At 34.2% G+C, this 24,168-nt stretch overlaps 1 protein-coding gene across 10 annotated transcripts in view; it reads right to left on the bottom strand.

Annotated features, from left to right (window-relative positions):
* Positions 1–24,168, bottom strand: part of LOC149789869 (uncharacterized) — a 186,489-nt gene that overhangs the window by 99,612 nt on the left and 62,709 nt on the right. Inside the window, exon 1 of one of the 10 annotated variants that reach the window (XM_089971869.1) lies at positions 13,454–14,359. The exons of the other annotated variants lie outside the window; for them this stretch is intronic. Coding sequence (XP_089827995.1) covers positions 13,454–13,627 — 174 coding nt within the window. The 5' untranslated portion in view covers positions 13,628–14,359. Of the gene's footprint in view, positions 1–13,453; positions 14,360–24,168 lie in introns of those variants that run through there. 10 annotated transcript variants of the gene reach the window in all.

Genomic DNA, 24,168 nt, shown 5'->3' with positions numbered 1-24,168 from the left:
ATAAATCAACATGGAACCTTTATCAACAACTAGCGTCTGTTGAAATTTTAAGTTTGGGTCTGTATGAAGAAACAATTAATAAGCTACAACTTGAAGGGCTGAAGATTCCATCTTTAATTATTGATTATAAAACACAGTTCACCGACAGCGAATGGAATAAAATTCAATTGTTCGAATGGCAGTATAGTTCTTTTTGTAAGAAAGAAGCATCAGACTATGAAGATGAGCAGGAAAGTAAATAGGAATTCTTTAGATTATGTAAAGAGTTGGCAGAAAAAGGACAAGAACTCAATCAGTTGTGCTTGAAGTTATGTCAGCGGAATGTTGCTCGAAAGTTTGCTGCTGATGCAATAAATGGAATTACTATCCATCTTGAAAGTATCCATCGACCTGAGAAAATAGAAACCGACACAGAAAATGCTCTTAGAGACATACCTGCTCCTCAGTTTCAAAATATTATTTGTTTTCAGTGCACAAAGGTGTGTGCACATAAAGCACGAGTACACATTGGTATCGAATTGCAGGAATTGCAACATAATGTTGAAATGTATGATGATATGTCTCTGATAGTTCGTGCCTCTCTGAAGAAAAGTCACAATGTTTATGTGCCTGTCATATTCTTCTTTCCCAAAGGCTGCCTTCCGCCTGGTGAGCGTTTTCTTGCAAGAAGTCATCTAAAATTTGGAAAACTCCAACCCCATTATGTGTCACTTTCATCTTGTCTGGATGACCAAGATCTCCCAGAGGAATATAGAATTCTGGACTCCTTTTGCTTTCAATGTTTTAAAGAGGAGAAACATTGGCTTGCTGATCCCTTAGATATGAACCACTTTCAAATAATGAGAGAATGGCGGTTGCACGTTCCTTTACCATTCCAGTGTTTATTAGAACAAACACTACTGAACAAAGACAGCCTCAGGCGTCGATCATCAGATGATTTCTACACATCAAAACTATCCTCTTTATATTGCCATTTCGATTCATCACTGAACATACTTAACAGAAATTACAGTGGTCTCATACAAGATATTGTCACAGATGAGTTGTTCATCAACTACTATAACATCACATCTGTTTTTTCCATCACATCAGCTACCAATATGAGTCAAAGTCTACGAAATGGAGACAGACGTCTTAAGAAAGCTGCAGATCCAGAACTTTGTCACTTTAAAACGTATCTGAAACCATATCCACTTTGCTATATAAAAGCAAGTGATGTTTCATCTTCTGAACATTTGGTTTGTCTCAGAGACTGCCATCTTATATTTTTCATGGACAATCTGGTCCAGCTCACCATGAAAACTGACCCACAACCTGGTGAAAGGAGAATAAATCAACTATGCACCCTGCCCATTACAATCAAAGGCATTCCAAAAGATTCAAACGATGTATTAACATGGCATCTTTGACTGCGTGAAGAAAAAGAAGATTGTGCATGCAAGGAAGCACCACCGCTGAAAAAAGAAGATCTAGAATGGGTTCTACTAAAGATGACCTCTGATGAAGAGTGTGCTTTTGAACGTTTTCAGCAGCAAGCCAAATGGGGCCTGAAATACATATGGACAAGACTTACATCATTACAGCCCTTCACAAACATTCTAGGCAAAGCGGCTTCGATGGAAAATTCAGAATTTCAGGAAGAAAACATGGATCTAGATGAAAGCTTTTCATCCTTGGCCATTCATGATTTGGAGAAAATGGATAAAATTAGTAATAATGATAGAACTGAAAACTTCCCACTAAACATCTCCAGTGGAGATATAGAGAGCATTAATGGAGCCATTACCTCCATTAGATCAGTTGACAGTAATGGGGATACAATCGAGGATATGAAAAACATCCAGGATGATCCAAATGTATCTTGTGATTTGTTACCATATATTGATATCAGTGATATAGATGAGGAGGATGTACATCCAATGTATAAAGATAAAACGAATAAAAAAAGAGGAAAAGAAGATGAAGAGGAGGAGGAAGAATATTCAAATATTAGGATAAAAGTTGGTGCTAATAAAGATATTCTCCAAGATGTTCAAGCCCTCCTTGAAGAAATACAGATACCATTTATGACAAACAAAGATGAAACTGTTGTCTGCGGTACTGATAGTAGCATACTAGTATATCAGGATATAAACAACACACCATCACCGCCACTATTATGCCGCCATCCTCCACCCTCCAGTGGTAAAGATGACGACATAACCACATTGAAAGTGGTTCTCGATGATTTTTGGAGAAGGCTGAGCTGAGTGAAACAAATAAGGTTCTGTTTGCACCTGACTACAAGATTGCCAGAAACCTTTTTAAGCTTATAGATGGGAACAAAAAGTATACAACATTTCTTCCAGAATTTCCAGTACTGCACTTGAGAAAGTCAAAAATCATGAATTTAATATCAGCTTATGAAACATCAGGCCTCATTCATATACTGAAATATATGAGAGATGATGATATTGAAAAAGACTGCAGTAAATTGGTAAGTATCGAGAACATCAAGACAGCCACGCGAAATGTTTGGCGATTGTCAGCAGCTTTGCATATCTCGGTTATCATCACGTTTATCAACTCGCTACCACATTCACATGCAGAGGAGCTGGAAAAAAATTTGTGTGATCAGGAGTTATCTGTCAGCCAGCTTGAATTGAGATGGGGACAAATGTTGAAAGAATTCATTAAGAAAACATCCACTGAGAATAAAACGTTTTCCCAGCATATTGATATAATGAGGCATTGTGACGAAATTGTAGCCATCGCCATTGCTGAAAGACTAGGAGGAAAAGATGGATACAACTTACTACTGGCCGGTGTGAAGTCTTCACTTCCGTTCTCATTCTTAAATGGAGCATCCAGTTATGCTGGATTTTGCACATGGCTTTTGATAGAACATTACAAATCAAGTCACTTTCACAAACAAATGAAACATGCTCTATTCAGTACCTCTCACAATGGTAGTATTGTCAGGTTTGGATTAGACACTGCTCGAGAGATTGACCACAGAGATGCAAAGAAATGTATTCGACCAGGGGCCACACTAAGCAATGTAATGATAAGGATGTCCACAGTAGACGAGCAGAGACAAGTCCATAAAGTAATCCAGTCTGTCGTCTCAGGAGAGGATGCTTCAAAGATTAAGCAAGATGAGAAAAAAGATGAAGAGATAGCATCCAAAATTTCAGAAAGGTACATGGGAAGAAAAGCCAGTGATAATGACTTGGGCCATATTGTAAGAACAGTTGGTCTGATACATTGAAGAAAGGGAATGTCATCAAGTTTTGATCCCATTCTAAGAAATGTATATCACAAGGAGAATCCAGAGGTTCAGCAAGAGATGTTAGATTCAACTACAGAAGAGATAGGAACATTCATGATTCACAGATATGCAGCAAGAGAGTGTCTATTGGGTATGACACTTAGTGATTGTCCTAACATTGAATTGATAAACGGACCCAAACATCTCATTAACAGAATAAAAAGATCAAAAGGGTCAACAATCAAGAGGACTAAAGGCGTACCAAAAAATACATCATGTAAGAGCATGAAAGAAAAAAGCGAGGAGAAAAGAAAAAGGACAGTAAAGAAGATGACAACGATTGTGGACTGTCTAAGCTCTTCAATGAATACTTGTCAGTCAATCTTTAAGCCAGATGGGACAAAATCATCCACTAATAAATCAGCTGGTGTGAAAAGAGCTCATCTCGAGTTGATAAAGAAAATATCTGATACCAGAGCTACAAGTGAGAAAAAGGACGATTTGCCAGACTTAGATGAGTTCATCCTAACAGATTTCAAAGCTGTTCCACCGACCATAAAGGAACAAACGAAAGCTTCAGTTGTAGAATTTGCCGGTGTGAAGTTCAAGACATCAGCTTCGACTGGAGACCAGTACTTAGAGTACGTATCAAAGGCAATTCTTCACAAGCTGATAGGACACCTTCCAAATTTACGTCACGTTGTTATATGTGAGGAAAAATATTCCTTCACACCAGACACACTAAAAGCACATACAAGAAAAATGCGGGATTCTAAAGGAAAAATATCTATCTTACATTTGAAGGAAGAAAAAGAGGTGATCAGTGAAGATAAATTTCACAAGCCCTCTGTTGTGGGAACAGGGACCGGCAAGAAACTTGTAAGTTCCTATTTAGGCAATCACACTGATCAGCTTCTTCTTAAGCAAAATATTATACTGGATATAGACAGTGAAGCTCTGCTGACAGCATGTCATTGCCAAGAGGTCCCCTGCACATGTTGTCCTTTCACAACACCACTGAGAGTTCGATTTACTTCCGAATCAGGAATTGTTGGTATGGAGAAGCTGTCTAACATCAGGCAGAGAAAGGGAGAAGCAGAAATGGCTCAGCTTGATTGGATGAAGGAGCTTGATGCTGAGTTGTCTGATGGAGATTCTGTTGTCAACTTTGTATCATCAGCTGATATCGACACAGTCCTAATTCACCTATTTGGTATCAGTTTCCACTGGAAAAGAAACCAAACTGGAACCTTTACACGCCCTGTTTATGTTTGGCTACAGAAACAAAAGCCTGAGCTGTACAACATTTCCAAAATCATAGAAAGTATTGAAAGATACTTCAATAAGAAGTATTCTGCGGCTCTGATTGCCATCATTTTGTGCATGGGAGGAAATGACTTTTTGCCACGACATTATGGAATTTCACACGAAAAGATTTTAATGAAAGCCATTGACAATCAAGGTCTTGAGCTTTTCAAACTCTTTCACATGGAAATCCATGAGACAGATGAGTCAGTTTCATCCATAATGCTAAATATTGATGCATACATTTCCTTTTTAAAGGATTTGTACTGTCCAAAGATCTACAATGCAGCTGCATTGTCCTTTGAAGAAGTAAGGCAAATGACAATCAAAATGTCTGGGAAAGAATTCCGACATCCACAAACATGGATGCCCCCAGAAAGTGCCCTGAGGAATTTAGGAAGCCTTATTCAAGTTCAGATAGATTATTTATTGACTATATGGTGTCACGAGGCCGCTTTGCCAGATCTTCTTTGATACTGTGGTATTTCCATGTGTCCAGACGGTGAAGTTTATTACAGTTTTGGAGATGATGTTCATGTATCTGACGAAGAACAATTATTATCAATACCAGAGGAGCCACTCCAGGAGAAAATTAATTGTGCGAAACAAACTAGAGTATGAACATCAAAGAAACGTGCCTTGCATGATACACCATGCAAACAGAATCCGAGAAAACGACAGCCTCAAATGTCAACTCCAAGGTAAGCATACAAACATTTTTAACTCAACAAATTTCTTTTTTCTCTCTTTCTCTTTCTTTTTGGGTTCTCTATGAACAAGCTGTGCAGTTGAATTTGAATTGTAATTAAGCACACCATACATGCATACATGTACATTGCCGTTATACACAGTTTAAATTATTCTATTTGATCATAAAATGCTTCAGTAAGGTTTATCAGATAGCTATTCATAAAATAAACAAAATTATTTTTAGACCATTTTAAATGTATAGCTACTTCTCATAGATTTCTGCTTCTCATTTTTCCTGGCAACATCTTTGAAAGAAAAACTGTTAACTTAGCCGCTAAATATGGGGAAAATTTGTACTGGACTGTTTTGGTCAAACGTCACATATCAAATGGCCAATTGTAGATCAATTTACATTTTATCAACATCAGTACTTATTTTCCTCAGTAGATACATTCTTCTTGGGACAAAAACTTTGCATGCATCTACGTGTTAATTATCCGTATTAAACTGATTTATATACCTTACCGTGGTGCATCTATATATACAGTTTTGAGGAACCCATAAATCGCATTCCATCAAGATCTATTTTTGAATCTAAGTTTCATTGTTTACCATACAGCAGTGTACTTGGATGAATTTGTGTTCTTTTCCAGAAGGATGAAGTTTTCCTAGCGATCAGCAACCAGGCGTTGTAAAACACAACAAATAATGTACTACAGGACTTAGAAAGGAATGATGAAAATATTGAATGGCCATTAAAGTATAATGCAATTCAGATAGGATAACGACTCATACCTTAAAAAGGAATTCATTTGAAATGGAAATAACACACAATGTGGACAGTGTACCCCATAGGGCAGCATTTTGAACAGTTGTAAATACTGTGCTCAAATAATTCTAGGATCTTGTAATAAGCATGGATAGACGCATAGTTGATATCGTACCATAGATGTTACCTCTGATGTGTTCTGGTTCGGATGTACGAAATGTTATGTAAACTTTGACAATACTTTTAATTTACATATCATCATTTGGAAAATAAATATCAGATTCGTTCATTGGACTTTATTAATTTACAGTGCAGTCTGCAATAGATGTTAAACATATTTTGTACAAAAGTGTTACAGTAGAAGAGTCATATGTAAAAATGGGGCATAGCAAATGATTTTTTCATAAGTTCATGTGTTTACCATCTTAGAATTTCTAAAAGTATTATGTGATATTTTTTTTTTAAAATGCACATTCATTGAAATTAAAAAAGCAGGTGCATTATTCTTTGAGACCGACAAATTACAATGTGGGATGTAACAACATTTATATGGACTATTCATAAAACCATATAGAATGTTTCTATGTGGCTGGAAGAAAAAAATCATATGGAGTAATAAGCCTTTATAGTACAGTAATGAAATGCATATAAAACGACACTCATTATATTGTCCAAACACTTGCTTCAATTGCAATATTTGGAGGTTCTGTGAACTAATAACCAGGTTCATACAGTAGCTTACACCAGCCTGAAAGAACTCATCAGGCTCACACAGGCATGGGCTTGGGATGTTAATAGCAGAGGGCCATTCAGCTGGGGTGTCATATTACCTTGGATAGAAACTATCCAAATTTTTGGGGCCTGTCCTATGAGTAAAATATAGAAATCCCATATTTAAAGCTAGCTTTCAAACACAGGGAACTGAAATAGGGGCATTATAACTGGACAGTTAGCTGGGAGTCTAAAAGCAATTATATTTGACATCAGTGAAAGTCACACTTGCTGATAACAAGGTGATGACAGATAAAGCAAACACTGGCAGGCAAGCAACATAATCTAGAGATATTCAGACCTGGGGCCTGTCCTAGGAGTAAATGGAACTGAACCTTAAATACATCCAAAATGAAAACAAACGAAAAAGTATTGTAACATTAGATATTTGCTGCAGAAAAGAAAACAAAACATTTAAGAAAATTAAATAACATATTCCATAGGACTATATCTTATCGTCAATGTGATCACTGTTTGAGATGGATTCTTTCATAACTTTAAATTTGCATTTCTCTACCATACTAATAATTACTTAGAACGATTTCCCTAGTCAGATACAATGGTAGAGGATATCTTCCTTAACTTTACTACCATCTAGGATTTCTTGCACACGTTTGGTTTTTGAAAATAAATGAAACATTTATGTTGTCAATAAACCTAGTGACATCCAATTTAAACCGTTTGGAAGAATAAATACTTTTGCGTTTAGTGGTTCACTAAATATTATACACATTGTCTAATACAAGTTAAAATGTTTAATACAAATGATAATGTCTAATGCAACTAATACGCATGACGGAAATGCACTTTCCTAGCCAAATTAGCTCGAACAAGTAAAGCTAATCGTTGGAGAAATGAATATTAATGCAGGTAGATTCCATTTTTAATTCTCATCATCTGTACAAGGCTAGTAAGGCAAACATGGTCTTGTCACTTTCGGAAAAATATTATATAAATGTTCATGAATCAATATTTTTCAAATTTGATCAAAAGGGGATACATATACAATGCCAATATTAAAAGTAATGAAATCTGTGTTCTGGTTCTTCTGGATACACTGAATTTCAAAATGTGACCTATTTTAAATGACCATTATATGGCCTAACTAGAAAAAAAGGGAACACAGACGATAGAAGAAAATGATAGATGGAAATCTGTACAAAAACACCCTATAAGATGAAATACCGCTGAAAGAGAGCAATAGAATATTGAATATACAGCACTGGCTTCTGAACCATGTAATCAAATGTGCGAACAACATAACCGTTTGGTATGTTATCGGCGAAGTTTAAAACAGACCACAAATTGCAATTAACGTTTTAATTTGAACTCAAGTTAGGATTTAGCGTACTTTTGTTTATTTCATTACTTTTATTTTTACGATTCTGCAACAGTCGCTGCCACAGAGTATAAACGTACCTTCTCCATGTTCGCTTCAATGAATCTTTTAATGAAGCGATTACGTTCATTTTAGATAGTTTAAGGCGGCATCTGTCTGTGACTTGCCGCAGTTTGTTTTGTAATATCATAAGCTTTGTTACTGTCTATTTATTCTGACCAAACACAACCTTAATCTTTCAACTCTTACTTCACAGAACATCCCAACAGCCACAACTATAACCTCCAAAGACGTAAAGGTCCTGATATATATATTCCAAAACTCATATTACCAACTGATTAAAAGATGTTTTTCGTCAATTTTCCCATACCGCACCCAAGGATGAGTCTTTCGTGGTTATGTTTATCTTACCATGACTCCGATCTGAATGTCTCCGTTTATGATCAGCGCAAGAAGAACACTTCTTCGAAGCCGGATTTGATTCCGAGCGGCTAAACTGAAGTCCGTATTAATTTTGACATGCTCACTACAGGCCCAACGGTTTTATTTATTATTTGGTCAAATTCATCATTGAGCGACAGTTTGTTTACTTGCAAATCGTTTCAGGGCATTCATATTGGGAAGCACAGAAGATTATTAATTGCTCTCTTTCACAACATAAAGATTCCTTCGTAGGGACTGACACTCTGTTGGGCAAAAAGATTTTCAAGGAATTCAAGATAAGACCATTTCTTCCTTTTAACTGCTGAGTGTTGAAACCATCTCTGATATTATTCAGCGATTACAAGATTTTCAAAATAGCTCCTGTGATGGACAGTTTGGATGTCAGATTGGCAACATTTTTATTTAGGACAAAGTAGAGATCATTGATCCATTTAGGGGGAATCGTTAAAAGAATTTTAATACATTCGTCGTGGCGGCCATATTGGATTTCAACTGGCACTGATTTCGTTTAGAACTAACTAGGTATCATAAGAAGTCTGCTGTTAGATATAACAATATTTCCAAGTTAGGCACCATTGTGGTTTACAATTTTCATTAAGGACCAAATAGACACCAAAAAAACTCTTCTTTAGTCAAATTTAGTTTCCATTTAAGAGGAAAGATTTTTAAGCTAACTGTTGTTTCGGCCATATTGGACGTCAGATTGGCACCATTTTCTTATAAAAGTAACTAGACATTATAATAAATCTTTTAGTGAAAACTTCATGTTGAAAATCCGTTCAGGAGGAGTAGCAATAACAAAGTCAAATCGGCACCTTTGTTTTGAGATCCATTTAGACGATGGGATACATATATCAAAACATGTACGTTTTTGGTAAAAGCAAAAACCTCGAACAAGCACAAAATCGAGCGAGTGGTAAGGAGTTATTGATAACACCGAAAAGACAACTTTGAATCAACTTCTGAACCAAAAAGAAGCCGTCGAATGTTAAGCTTTTCTAAGGTACCAAATGTTGGCAAGGAAGTAGAAATATGTAATAATCTTCGGCCTTTAATTATGTCCTGTAATATTGAAAACTCTATGTTAAATGTTTATCTTGTCTCTATAACATTGCCGTATGCGCCATTATCAGGGCCAAAGATAGCTAGGTTTCATGTTTGCAATTTTTATTTCCTTCCATGACACAAACATTATATTTTAGTGCAAATGAATTCATTATCAACATTTATTATTTTAAAAATTACCTCAAAAGTTATTTGCATAAAATACATTTAACACATAAAATGAAAAATATGAAATTTCTTCTAATATTGTCCTTAATCTTGGTACTAAATTCACACACACACACACACACACACACACATATACACAGAGACACAGAGGGAAAGAGATGTTCTCAAATATATTTTGTTCTGTGTTGCGAGTATACAAATTAGACAACTAGAAATTAAAAAGGCATTTATGCATATGGGGTCTTTGAGTTACATGCATAAGATTTTATTTCATATACATGTAAATATATATCAAATATATTATTCCAAAATTATATTTTTGTTCGGGTTGTAATGAAAATTATTTTAAAATTATGGAGTTTAGTGTTTCTCTTGTAAAAGTATATTTGTACTCTTTAAGTGAAAGAAAATATGAAGCCCCTGATGGTTCCATTGATTGCTAAGAATAAGAATATATGATAACCTGCTCCTTAAATATGTAATAAAGGTCATCAAATTAAAACACTGTACTTGTAAATAAATCACCTTGTCATTGTTTGCTTTAAGTTCATGAAGTTATACAAACTCAAAATGTCTTTGGTTTTCTGCAATAAAATGAATATTGTTATATATCATGTCAGCCCATAGTTGCAGTGGCAGGAAAATCAAAATTTAACTGTGGGAATTTATTTACCATATATCAGCACATTTACAACATAACATAAAGTAGCTTGCCCCCCCCCCCCCCCCATTGCAGCTAAAACTATTTTGACTCTTTAATACTGATTAGTGCTAAGGGGAGCTAATAATGTGTAAGGACTCAAAAACGAAGGATTGTGATTAGCTGCAAACAGGTAAAGAACTATATTTTGTAGCGGACACACTGAGCAGGGATGTGTAAGTATGTGTGTTTGTATCTGATATAAATAAAATATATGTATATTACCACATTTCCGTTACACTGTATGTTTAGCATATGCAGTTTTATATGGCAACATGTTAAAATATCACTTCATGTGATACTGATTGGGCCAAGTAAGCCTATGTAATTCTTGCGCAGTGTCCTCTTTACTGATTGGCTGCGATTGTGGGGATTATTTTCCTTTCTTCACCTTCTGAAACTTATATTTTTACTATTACTGTCAACATTTTGGCGGCAATTCTTCGAATCGATTGACCGCTCCGGTGGCCTAGTGGTTAGAGCGTCCGTCTCGGATGCTGGAGGTCGTGGGTTTAATCCCCGGCCGAGTCATACCAAGGACTTATAAAAATGGTCGTAACAGCTGCCTCGCTTGTGGCTCAGCATCATGTGGTTAGTGTCAGTACTGGTTGGCCAGGTGTAAGGATAATGTGACTGGGTGCGACATCATGCTTCATGTCTGCGGCATGATGCTCCAGTGCTAGACATCACTATAAACTGCCACACTGCATACATCGTAGATATATGATTGAAAAATTGTTAAAGCTATGTGAAAAATCCAAATCCCACACAAGTCGTGCGAAGTCAATAGTGTGTATGGTTAACCTTTCACAAGTGTATAATTTCAACAATTCTCGATCCATTTTGTTTGAATTTACTCCTATGACTAATGCATAATGATCATTCTTACAGTCTGTGAATCGATAGACTATTAAATAGTTAGGAGCTATCTGAGACGGCCAAACATGAGAATCATATATTAATGAAATAGAAAATTAGGGTTACGTGCCATTTTCTATAGCTCATTTTAGAATGTATTAAACCTATTCCTGGGGGCTACACAGAACGATGTTTTCACTTAAATTTGTGACGTGGTTCAATCAAAGGTAAACTATGAGCTGTCTTTAATAATGAATTTTTATGGAATGCAGCAATTAGTATGGTGGCTTTAGTGTTTGTGGAAACCATGCAAATAGCGATCAATTGTGTTCAGCCGTCGAGACTAATCGATTTGGTTCATACTTCACTGTGTACAAAAGGGTTTTGGTTGGCCAGGCAGATGACATTTGTTTCCGTGAGCAATCAACGAAATCTATGTTGTTCTTATCAGGCCATTGCCACTCGCACCTAATCCTATGCCATGATCAGCTCATTAATATAACCACTCGCACCTAATCCTATGCCATGATCAGTTCATTAATATAACCATTCTAAGCATCTCAAAGAATTCCATTCTTATGTAAAACATAAGAGGCTTTTCTTGGCAATAAAGTAGATTTGTATCTATACCAGAAAGTAACGAGTAAACCTTAAAGAACTAAAAGGCAACAAGAACAAACAATACATATTTGAGTACAATTAAAAAACGTGTGGTTGGTAACCTCAGTAGTTATAACAGAAGAAAATATAATTATATCCCATAAAGCTAAGAAACTATTGAAGATGTTTGTACTCTTGTAAATTCACCCTATTTTCAAGGGGATATTTTAGGTAAATTTCATTTAGAAAGTATCCCAACTAAGTCATAACAGCTTATAACAAGCAACTTAAACATAAGGGATATGTAGCACAGGAATATAAATACTTACGATTTTATTCAAATTAATTTTTGTTCAACATACTAAAATTGTAAATAAAGCTGACATCTAACGGACACCGAAGTCTACACATTTTGTGAACATGAACAATTATGAATTAGCCCATGACAGTTTAAAAACACCGTAAAAGCACCAATTTTGGCTACTTTGGAAATATATAAAAATATAATCGAATTAGGATATTCAGTTGATAGGCTGACATAAAGACAGTATGTACTCTAAAGCAGACAAAACGGAAATAGGCAGTCTGATTAAATATTCTGGATAGTGTGCTCGCATTTTTAGTGTCTTTTTACTGGGCCAAACAGTCTGTTTCTGCTCAGGCATTATATTCTGAATCATTTTACTGAATGAGATTAAAGCTTTGAACATTGTGACTGTTTTTATGATCGTGTCACTTACGCTGTGTTACATTATACTGCAAAGTAGCACTTGTTTTGACAAGCAGGAGTTAATTACTTTTGTTTTGACAAAAGTTAATTACTTTCTATCTTCTTTAAATGCATCATCCATCTTTCCGAAGTATATGTACAAAGGTAATTCATTGAAATATCTTTCTTTATTTAAAAATTACATCTCTAAAATGAAATTTAATATAAGAAATACTGATGGGATCGATAATATTAGCGACATTTGAAACGTACATAATGAATATCGGAATTACTATATTTCTTCACAAAATGTAACTATCGATCTATCATCTGGCAGGTAAGCAGCAAATATTTTGAATGAACTCTTTTGTGTAGGAACGGTTTGCTATTATATGCTATAGAATAGAGCGGTCACAAAAATGAAATAAGGATATTACAATTGTTACAAGACTGTATACTGAAGAATGTAATCAAAAACAAAAATAAAACAAATTAGTCTCTGGGTGGTAAATCTTTAGAATGACAGAACATCATCTTAAAATATCCGTTAGAAATACTGACACTATCTTGATAATATTGTCACATTTCATTAGTAGTCATGGTAACAACAAATAATAATTAATGATCCTAATCCTATTTAGCATTCCCATGATTGTTTTTTTTTCTCGTTTTTTTAAACTTTCATACAGTACATATTTTTAATGACCAGTCAGAACGAAAAAGTATAATATGAGACAGAGAGAGAGAGAGAGAGAGAGAGAAAGAGAGAGTTTATTCACATCTACCTTCTCTTCCCTCGTCAAAGTTTCAGATCTGATCAAGGATCGCCGAACTGCCGACTTTCGCTGCGTATGTTTGGTATACTGCTGGTTCTGATTCATGTATGGGGAAATAGTTGTTGACAAAGCTCTCACCACACTTATTTCTTGACCACACATATCGTACATTTTGCTGGGCATCAGTATATGGTCTTATTTATATTCGGCGAGACACAATTCAGACATGATTTTTTTGAAACGATTTATAACACAGTCTTCTGAAAGCTTGCTTCTATTTCCATACTGCTTGACATTTTGGATGACTACAGCATTTTTAATTATGCCGATAAACACTACAGCTAGTAACGTTTTGACGAATGACACAAGGCGTTGGCTAAATTAGAATACAACGACAATTACAGCTTTAATTTATACTGACCTCCCTGCCAATCTCTAGCAAATACAACATTTTCACAAGTCCTCTTAGTGACGCATCTATGGAGATCTTACTGCATAACTGGCACCACCACGTTAGAATGAATATGAATATATGGTGTAGCCATTTGGTGCTGAACTGAAAATTGCAATATTGGTGTAGTATGTGGCATTATCGCTGTCAAAGTTACAACAGTCACTTGGTACCGTTACATATAAAGAATATGCGCCTTTTCGCATCTCCTTTCATCATCAAGAACCATGCGCACGAATTTCCTCATGAGTTTCTCTCCGTTACAGTGAAAAGGATTACGACGCTTTATGATAATGTCAAGGTACAACCATCCCGCTAAGTATCTCCAGGTAATATCAATCGATAGAAGCAGATTGAACCTGTACCTGAAATTCACTTCCAGTTAACTTGAGGACGAAAGAAATCGTTTACGGCAAACTATTGTTATGATACTTAAACTGAATATAGTGAGCCACATAAGTCAAGGCTGAAATAATAATGGTAACAATAATCGAAAACAGTCAATGGGCAATGACGTATATTGATGTTACTGCCTCTTTTAATGCGGTGCATTTTTTTTGCAATGCAAATCTCCGTACATATCGTGCTATTCAGGCTTAGCATTACTTCAGACTGAACGCATACCACTCATTACTACATATTAATGTCAGACGTGTAGTAATGCTGGGCAAAGCCAACCATCTTTACCACATTTTATTAAAACTATGCCGTGGTTTGATGGACATTTTCATATTGAATTCTTATGATATGTGCATCAAACCATTCTGTGTTTTTGTGTGAAACATTTGTTTTCTTAGTCATTCAATACAACACTAACACTTTTGATAAAAGCAACAATTATCACAATTACAGCAAAAGAAACCATGCCAGGGAGGAGAGAAAGAAATTTTCAAGCAATAGTTTTAGTGATGCCATTTCCAAGCCATGATTAGGTGACATTGCATAATTGACGGTACTGCATGTATTGAAAAGTATTTAATGTATTCGTAATTACTTGCACAGTAAAGGGCACTGACACGTGGTATTGCATATACTCTAACTCCATGTATTTTACTTGTTATTTTTCTGTTTCTGTACATTACCAATAAGACGCCGAGGGTAAGCAAAGCTTTTAGCTTATTAAATACTCTTTCTGCTACTTGTTAATAATATGTGTATGCCTAGCTGACGACTGCATTCCCAATTCTTATTCTGAACCGTTTTCGATTTGGAAATAAGTTGAACAAAAACATATTTTCATGGAAGCATGAAGTGGCTTTTCGCTTTTTGCACATTGTTCAGGTTTTGACCAGTATGTTTTATATTTAAATTCAACCAACATACGTGTACGTAATACAATTAATTATACTTGATTCAGTCTCCTTCAATATCATATCGTCATCATAATATTTTATGGGATCATATCATAACATTATAAGCGATCATATCGTTATCATAACATTTAATTCGATCATATCGTTATCATGATATTTAATTCGATCATATCGTTAACATAACATTTAATTCTATCATATCGTTAACATAACATCTAATGCTATCATGTCACCATAACCTTTAATTCATTTCGTTTCTCTTTTCATTCTTTTCCAAGTCCCCAAGGTACGGTTCTAATGTACGTTATGCTAAACCCAACGGTTTTGTAAGTCTCTAGTATGGTCTGACGCGTGACAGGTTTTGTCTACGATACTCTGGTATGGTCTAACATGTGTGTCAAGTTTGGTCTACGATACTCTGGTATGGTCTAACATGTGTGTCACGTTTGGTCTAAGATACGTTTAATTCTTTAGTGATACAGTATTCGAAACCATTGAAAATGTTGTTCTGTTAATAAGCTAACACAGCAAAGACAGAAGGTATATTGAGTAAAAAATATCATAAGGCAAGAAGTTTTATTTATTTATTTATTTGTTTATTTACTGAAATCTTTTGTTACTAATAAGAAATTAAACATATCCAAAAAATGCATTATCTCATCCATTTGAAGTTAATGTATTTGGGTGATTTATACAAACCCGTCTTTTATTTCTACAGTCGAGTAATTTCTCCTTTAATTTATTCCAAATGCTAAAAAAACAGTTGTCTTGCAAAATCTAGAACGTGAAGCACATTTTAAAATCTTTACACTAATGAATTTGACATTAGAGTGTAAGTTGTACTGTTATTTACACTAATGAATTTGACATTAGAGTATAAGTTGTACTGTTATTTACACTAATGAATTTTACACTATAGGCTGTACTGTTCGTTACGCTATTGAATTTTACACTACAGGCTGTACTGTTCTTTACGCTAATGAATTCGAAATTAGAGTATTGATGTACTGTTCCTTATACTAATGAATCTTACATTAGAGTATAAGCTGTGCTCTTCTTTACACTAATGAATCTTACATTAGAGTAGCTGTAATGTTCTTTACGCTAATGAATCTTACATTAGAGTAGCTGTACTGTTCTTTACACTAATGAATCTTACATTAGAGTAGTTGTACTGTTCTTTACGCTAATAAATCTTACATTAGAGTATAAGCTGTAATGTTTTTTACACTAATAAATCTTACATTAGAGTATAAGCTGTACTGTTCTTTACGCTAATGAATCTTACATTAGAGTAGCTGTACTGTTCTTTACACTAATGAATCTTACATTAGAGTAGCTGTACTGTTCTTTACACTAATGAATGTTACATTAGAGTATAAGCTGTAATGTTCTTTACACTAATAAATCTTACATTGGAGTATAAGCTGTACTGTTCTTTACACTAATGAATCTTACATTAGAGTAGCTGTACTGTTCTTTACACTAATGAATCTTACATTACAGTAGCTGTACTGTTCTTTACACTAATAAATCTTACATTAGAGTATAAGCTGTAATGTTCTTTACACTAATAAGTCTTACATTATAGTAGCTGTAATGTTCTTTACACTAATAAATCTTACATTAGAGTATAAGCCGTACTGTTCTTTACACTAATGAATCTTACATTAGAGTAGCTGTACTGTTCTTTACACTAATAAATCTTACATTAGAGTATAAGCTGTAATGTTCTTTACACTAATAAATCTTACATTATAGTAGCTGTAATGTTCTTTACACTAATAAATCTTACATTAGAGTATAAGCTGTACTGTTCTTTACACTAATAAATCTTACATTAGAGTATAAGCTGTAATGTTCTTTACACTAATGAATCTTACATTAGAGTATAAGCTGTAATGTTCTTTACACTAATGAATCTTACATTAGAGTATAAGACGTACTGTTCTGATGCAAAACCCATATCATGATGATGTTCCATTTAAGAGAACTAGCGAAAACAAGATCTTCAAGTCGGCTTTTATTAGATGTCAAATCAAGACTGTTCTGATTTAAGATTTTAAAAATAAATACACGAAGTCCCTTAGTGAAAACCCCATGCTGACATGAACATTAAGGAGAGGTAGTGATAACAATATTTTTAAACTGGTCACTGTGGCAGCCGTGTTAGATCGCCGACATTTTCATTCAGAACAGTAATACTGAATTATTTTGGTAAACTTACCATCTCAATGTGTCTTTCCATTCAAAGGAGTACTGATAACAAGATTTTTAAGATGGCCATTGGACACATCTAATTTTTAGATCGCCACCATCACGACTCAAAATGAAATATAGTTAAAAAAATTATATAATTGAAAACAACTTTAAAAAGACATCTTTACATGCAATGTCTGGTAGGTCTTTAGTCTGTAGGAAAGGTGCAAACATCTCACCAGCAACTACATCACTGCCTTCACTTGCTTTTAATCAGAAATTTAATTTGGCCTAAATAATCATTCAGATTAATCAGCCGAATTTCAAACATGAATTTTGTTTCTTAATCAAGGACACCAACATCTGATAGAATTACAGACTATGCATACGAAGCATGATTTGGTTGACCGAGATCACTCCGAATGAGGGACCGTTGAGTATGGTATACAGGACACTATGATTGGTCCCATTCTATTTTTAGCGCCTTTTAAGTTAATCCCAAGTCCATCCTTTAAATTTTATGTTGCATAAAAAACAGTCTCAATCTGACCATGTGATCTTATGATGGAACTAGAAACCGTGATGAATGGTTCAATAGGCTGGACTGTGTGGTTCATTGCTAAACAAATGCTACACGACGAGCATACACAGCAAACCATGTCATCTTTATGTTTTAGATCATACTGTTAAAAAATTTAAAGTGAATATTTCCTTGGTTTACAGCTGTATCGTCATGCTATGGGACTTAGACATCACTAAATCACCGACAAAAATACAAATGTCTCCAAGTTTTCTCGAAAAGAAACGTGAAATCTTTTCCTAAAATTTTTGTATATCGAAATATTTGCTGTTTTGCATGGTCAGTGCTAGAATATAGGTTGATTGTTTGGGACTGAGATTTAGACAGCGAAGCAGGCTGTCTAACTGGAGCATCAGATAACTTAGAAATTCAATTTTACAAAGCAGACACTGTGATTGTGGTTGAGGCCTTAATACTGTCATTAAATTACATTTAATTTTTCTAAAAAGTTTGCAACACTAACATATTAATGTGTGAAAATAACATTAATTTATTTTAAGTTAAAATATTGTAGAAAAGTCAGCAGTCAGCACAAGCAAAGATTGTGTACGGAGGAATACATAATATAATCAATTTTGGAACATGTTCGTTGTGAGAATCAGAACAGATTGGAACAAGAAATTCCTAAAAGAAATTTTTCATCGTAACAAAACAACCCTGCACCGTTATACCATAAACAGAAATAGAAACTCTAGATCAACTAGGGGCAATACATGTTTTCGTCTTGAGTAACAAAACAAGACCAAGACTGGTTGATACCGGATTACGCCTATTTCGAGTTTTCATTTCTGTGTAATATCATGAACGAACAGATTCGTTACCTGCATTATAAGAGCGGTACCGTTTCCGTTCCTTTGTATTACATCAAAACAGAGATTCTTTATTTGCATTATAACGGTGGTATCGCTTCTGTTTTTGTATTACATAAAAGTATATATTCGTTGCCTGCATTATAATGGCGGTATCGCTTCCGTTCCTTTTGTATTACATCAAAGTAAAGATCATTATTTCTATTATAACGGCCGTATCGTTTCCTTTTCTGTGTATTACATCAAAGCACAGATTCGCTATTTGCATTGAAACAGCGATATCGCATCTGTTTTTGTATTACATCAAAGTAAGGATCATTATTTCTATTATAAGGGCGGTATCGTTTCCTTTTCTGTGTAGTACATTAACGTACAGATTTGTTACCTATATTATAACAAAGGTGTCGCTTCCATTTCTGTGTATTACACCAAAGTACAGATTCGTTACCTGCATTATAACAACGATAACAACAATGTCCCTTCCGTTTCTGTATATTACATCAAAGTAAAGATTGCATTATACTTGCTTGACCATTTAAAGGAATACACTTTAACTTCAAAATTCAAGATCATAATGAATTATATTCTTGCAAAGAAATTTATTGATGATTACAAGGGTACAGAAACATTAATGCTATGCCTGTTGTGGGCATTGAAAAACAAAGAAAACAACGTTTAAGATACACTTCGGCTTGAAACTAAAAAGACAAGTGGTTTTCTTGTCTGAACAACTGCTGTGGCTTAAAACCTAAAATAAATTGAATACAGAACACAGAGAGCAAAGAACGGTTTAAACAATATTCCTTGAAACTAATCAATAACAGCATGTATAGTAAACAGTTGGAAAATGTATAGATTAGAAAACCAATACAAACTATGTATAGATGAACATAATCATTTTAAATGCCAGGATGATCTATCATCGACCAGATGAAGAATTATGGAGACTGGATTAATGTTAGCCACTAAAAAGATAAAAACTTGCAAAAGCATTTACAATAGATTTTTAGTTTTACTTTTGAGTGAATGGCTGATGTACATATTTTACTACACGAAGTTGCAAAACAAATGCGGTGATAAAGTGGTGCTCTTAATGAATGATATTTATTCTTTATGTATTCATGTTGAGACCGAAAACATTTAAAATTAAATGAAATAAAACATGAAGTTCTGTAATATTAGCGACTTAGCCAAGTACAATATATATTGTTTACCACATACGAATAAGAAAAAGCTGAACTTTCAAGGATGAGTTGAATAGCATTCCAATTAAACAGTTTTGTGCGCTAAGGTGGAAACTTTATTCGTTCAGGAATTAAAGCTATGAGCGATTGAAAAGAATTCAAATTTGAAATGCACAAAGTTAACTTATTTAATCACAAAAAATTATCAGGAAGTTAATTTTACTGGTCAACACATTATGAGATGAATTATAAAATAACGAAAGGTAACATTTGTCTTTTATATTATGGCAAGCGTATTGTACTTGACAACGTAAATACATTACGCTGCTGACGCGTAAACACTGTGAAGATAAATGGATGCTCAAGCCTCCTAAAATAGTATTCCTTCTGTTATATAGAACATAACCATAATTCATGGGGAATATCATCGTTTCCTTCAGAGTTTCCATTCCCCTTGTTGTCAGGCTAAAGAATCCTACTAGAAACATAGCATGTTCACTTATGTTCTTTATACCAGAGTTATTCTTTTGCACCTTCACCCATATTGTATTTCAAAAGCATTTAAAGCCAGTTTGGTTGGCTAAATTGGTTTCTATCTGTACGTGGTCAAGATTGCCTCAGTCACAATCCCAAAAAAAACCAAAAAATTAGTTCCTTGGTATACATCAACCTGTAATTCAAACTAATTATCGAATTTTTCCTATTTTCATTTTTAATCACTCACTTTCTCGTCGTGTGTCTTGCTGTATAGACACGTTAGACAGAGACCTGCTATGTAGTAAAACTATTGTATTCAGTTTTATAGGAATCAGTGCCAACAAAGTTTCCGTGCAGCATGCATTTCCACATATTATCATGATATGTAGCTGTTGCAATTATATTTTGTACGTGCCTAAAATCGAACTTATTTAAGTCCATTATATTTTGATGTTTACGTGAGCATCTGAAACGAATTAATGTACATTTTTTGAACATCTACATTGTTTTGGTGCTAATTTGGAAACTAATGCGTTGTGTTAAACGTCAGGTTAATTTAGAACATCTACCAAGCAATCGGATATAATGTGTACTTTTAATATCGATTCCGATGCAGTTGCTATCACTTACACTTATAATTTATCTGTGTTTTGTTATTCCTGTGTATATTTTGTGCCTTTGAAAACTGTTCATAAGACTGAAAACCACGGAAATATACCATATTTGGCAGGAATTCTATTGACACTGAGATTGTTTCTATTGTTGAGATTAAAACTATTACTTTCTTCACTATTTGTAGTACAGGTCACACACGCATCACGCTTGTTTTGGGCGAGTTTATAATGATGTTGTATTGAATACCATGTCGATGATTCTGTATGTGAAAATGTATTATTAAAATAAAGCAAGTCCTTTTCTGTATATGTCATTAATTGATGGTGCAATTAATTTAGAAGTGATCGTATCGTGCTGCCACAATTGTTTTCCAAATTGCAATTTGGATTACCACTTTCTGCTCCTTCATAACCTTTGAAAATGTAACGTTAAATCTGATATCCCGAGGAAGAACACGAGGATACAGTGAAAAGTGGTCTGTTAGTATTCTAAACTTATTTTCATAAACAAAACAGCTTAGCTACAATACAGTAGTTTGCATATAATCTTCAAATGGTAGTAATATTCCCAATTTAGTTTAAACCATTATTTATTTGAGAAACTTTGTCATATGCAATTACAAATATATGATTTTGTAAGATTCAGTAATATTCTTAATTTATCGATCGTAATGCCTTGTTCAACCATATTTGTCTAAGTAACCACATATATGTGCATGCCATGAAGATGTTGAAATCACTGAATTAGAAATGCCTATTGCTTTAGTAGGAGACGCTGTTGTTGTAATCATTGAAGCCTATCGCAATTGTGGGTTAGTAAACATTGAATATACAAAGATTAAAAACATGATGTCCCAATTGTTTATTATTGAGTTGTTAGCATCTCAGCAAGATGAAAAACTATTTGACAACAAGCATCATGATAGGTTGAAAATTTTGGAATTGATGAATGCAAAGTGTGTTCAGGTTTATTGTTACTCAGTATGTATATGAGGCAATAATGCGTGGAACTGAGGTAATTGATTACGTGCCATATCCATTTTTTCTTGTTAGGAAGTAGCAGCTATACACTGACTGTATGTTGGATTTATATTATTGACAAATCACAATTATATATATATATATATATATATATATATATATATATATATATATATATATATATATATATATATATATATAATCAGTGGCATACACACCAACATCCATCACCAGAAAGTAGGTAAAATTATTCAGCTTTTGCGTGAATAGGCTCTTGAACTAATAATTTATTTTTTAGGTAAGCAGATCGAGTAAAATCTCCGTTCATGTTGTTAAAGTCTGAATCACCAAGCCTTGTTCTGTCCATCTGAATTATCAAACACTGTTCTGTCCATCTGAATTACCAAACACTGTTCTGTCAGTCTGAATCACCAAGCCTTGTTCTGTCAATCTGAATCATCAAGCCTTGTTCTGTCCATCTGAATCACCAAGCCTTGTTATTTCCATCTGAATCACCAAACACTGTTCTGTCCATCTGAATCACCAAATTTTGTTCAGTCTAAATCACCAAGCCTTGTTCTGTCCATCTGAATTACCAAACACTGTTCTGTCAATCTGAATCACCAAACACTGTTCTGTCAATCTGAATCACCAAATTTTGCTCAGTCAGTCTAAATCACCAAGCCATGTTCTGTCCATCTGAATCACCAAACACTGTTCTGTCAATCTGAATCACCAAACACTGTTCTGTCACTCTCAATAACCAAACACTGTTCTGTCAATCTGAATCACCAAACACTGTTCTGTCAATCTGAATCACCAAAATTTGTTCAGTCAGTCTAAATCACCAAGCCTTGTTCTGTCCATCTGAATCACCAAATATTGTTCTGTCAAGTGGAATCATCAAACCTTATTCTGTCAATCAAACTGAATCTCCAAACCTTGTTCTGTCAATCTTTCGATCAAGTAATCAATTGCCTTCAGTTTGTTTTCATTGCACTCTGCACTTTTTTCCCGCAATTTATGTATAGAAATGTCGGGCCTAATTTTTTCATCAGTATATCTATTAGGTTCAAAGAAATTGAACAAATAATTATTTCCTGTGCATTCTAAACCATTAGCTATTATACATTGACAAATTAGACCTGATTCAAATATTGTACTATTTATGAAAAGCAAGTTTAGATAATGCGGCATGTTTTCATTTTACATATGCATCCTGTTGTATTTTTCAGTGCAGTTATTAAAACATATTTTTATTCTAGATATCATGCAAATGGTTACAATTTTTATATTAGATGCGTCATCTCGTTTAAGGTCTCATTAGTAAGCAACCATAACTAATCCAATATAAAAACATTATTTAAGCCCAGTGCAATATTGAAATTGAATATATTTCGCATAAGCCTGTATTTTCTAAATGGCTTAATGACTGATTGCAACTACTGTGTGCATAGTTGAATCACTCATTATTAACTTACGGCTGGAATGTAATTTCAATGTTTGAAAATGGTGTAACAACCATTTCTTCATGGTATTCAATGTTAACATTTAACTGGGATATTTGTGATATTTGCATCTCTCTATCAATGTACATGTTTATCTCTTCAATGCATACATAATTTTGCTGCATCATTATGCTACAGATATAGTGTATTGCAAATTCGTAAAGTTACAGACCGATATTAGTTTGCCTTTCTTCGAAAACTTCATTTTGTGACGTTTTGTTATTATAGATTTTCTATTTTAATGCATCCTTTCTAACATTTAAACCAGCTTGAATGTCTCTGTTTTCGTGACTTTAGATTCTGACTATTTGTGCTCAGCTTGATGCGAAACTTAATATATCTTCTTAAGGTTTGAAATTTACTTGCATCCATTGTAAACTAACTATTCTTCCAAATCAGTAAAATCCAAGTTTCAAATCAATGAAATCCTTGTTTCTAGATGCTAATCTTTTCTATTTTGTCAATACTACATTGCACCACACATGTATTATTCAACGCTTCTCGATCATTATGTTGTTCGGAATCTTTTATGACTGTTAATATAAGAATCAGAAATGTTACATCTTTAATCCTTTTGTTCCTATTAAACAAATACATAAAAGCTAAAT

The sequence above is a fragment of the Sinohyriopsis cumingii genome, chromosome 10, assembly GCF_028554795.1.
Source record: "Sinohyriopsis cumingii isolate HCF-2022 chromosome 10, ASM2855479v2, whole genome shotgun sequence".
Taxonomy (NCBI): Eukaryota; Metazoa; Mollusca; class Bivalvia; order Unionida; family Unionidae; genus Sinohyriopsis; species Sinohyriopsis cumingii.
This window is presented reverse-complemented; position numbering and strand designations above follow the sequence as displayed.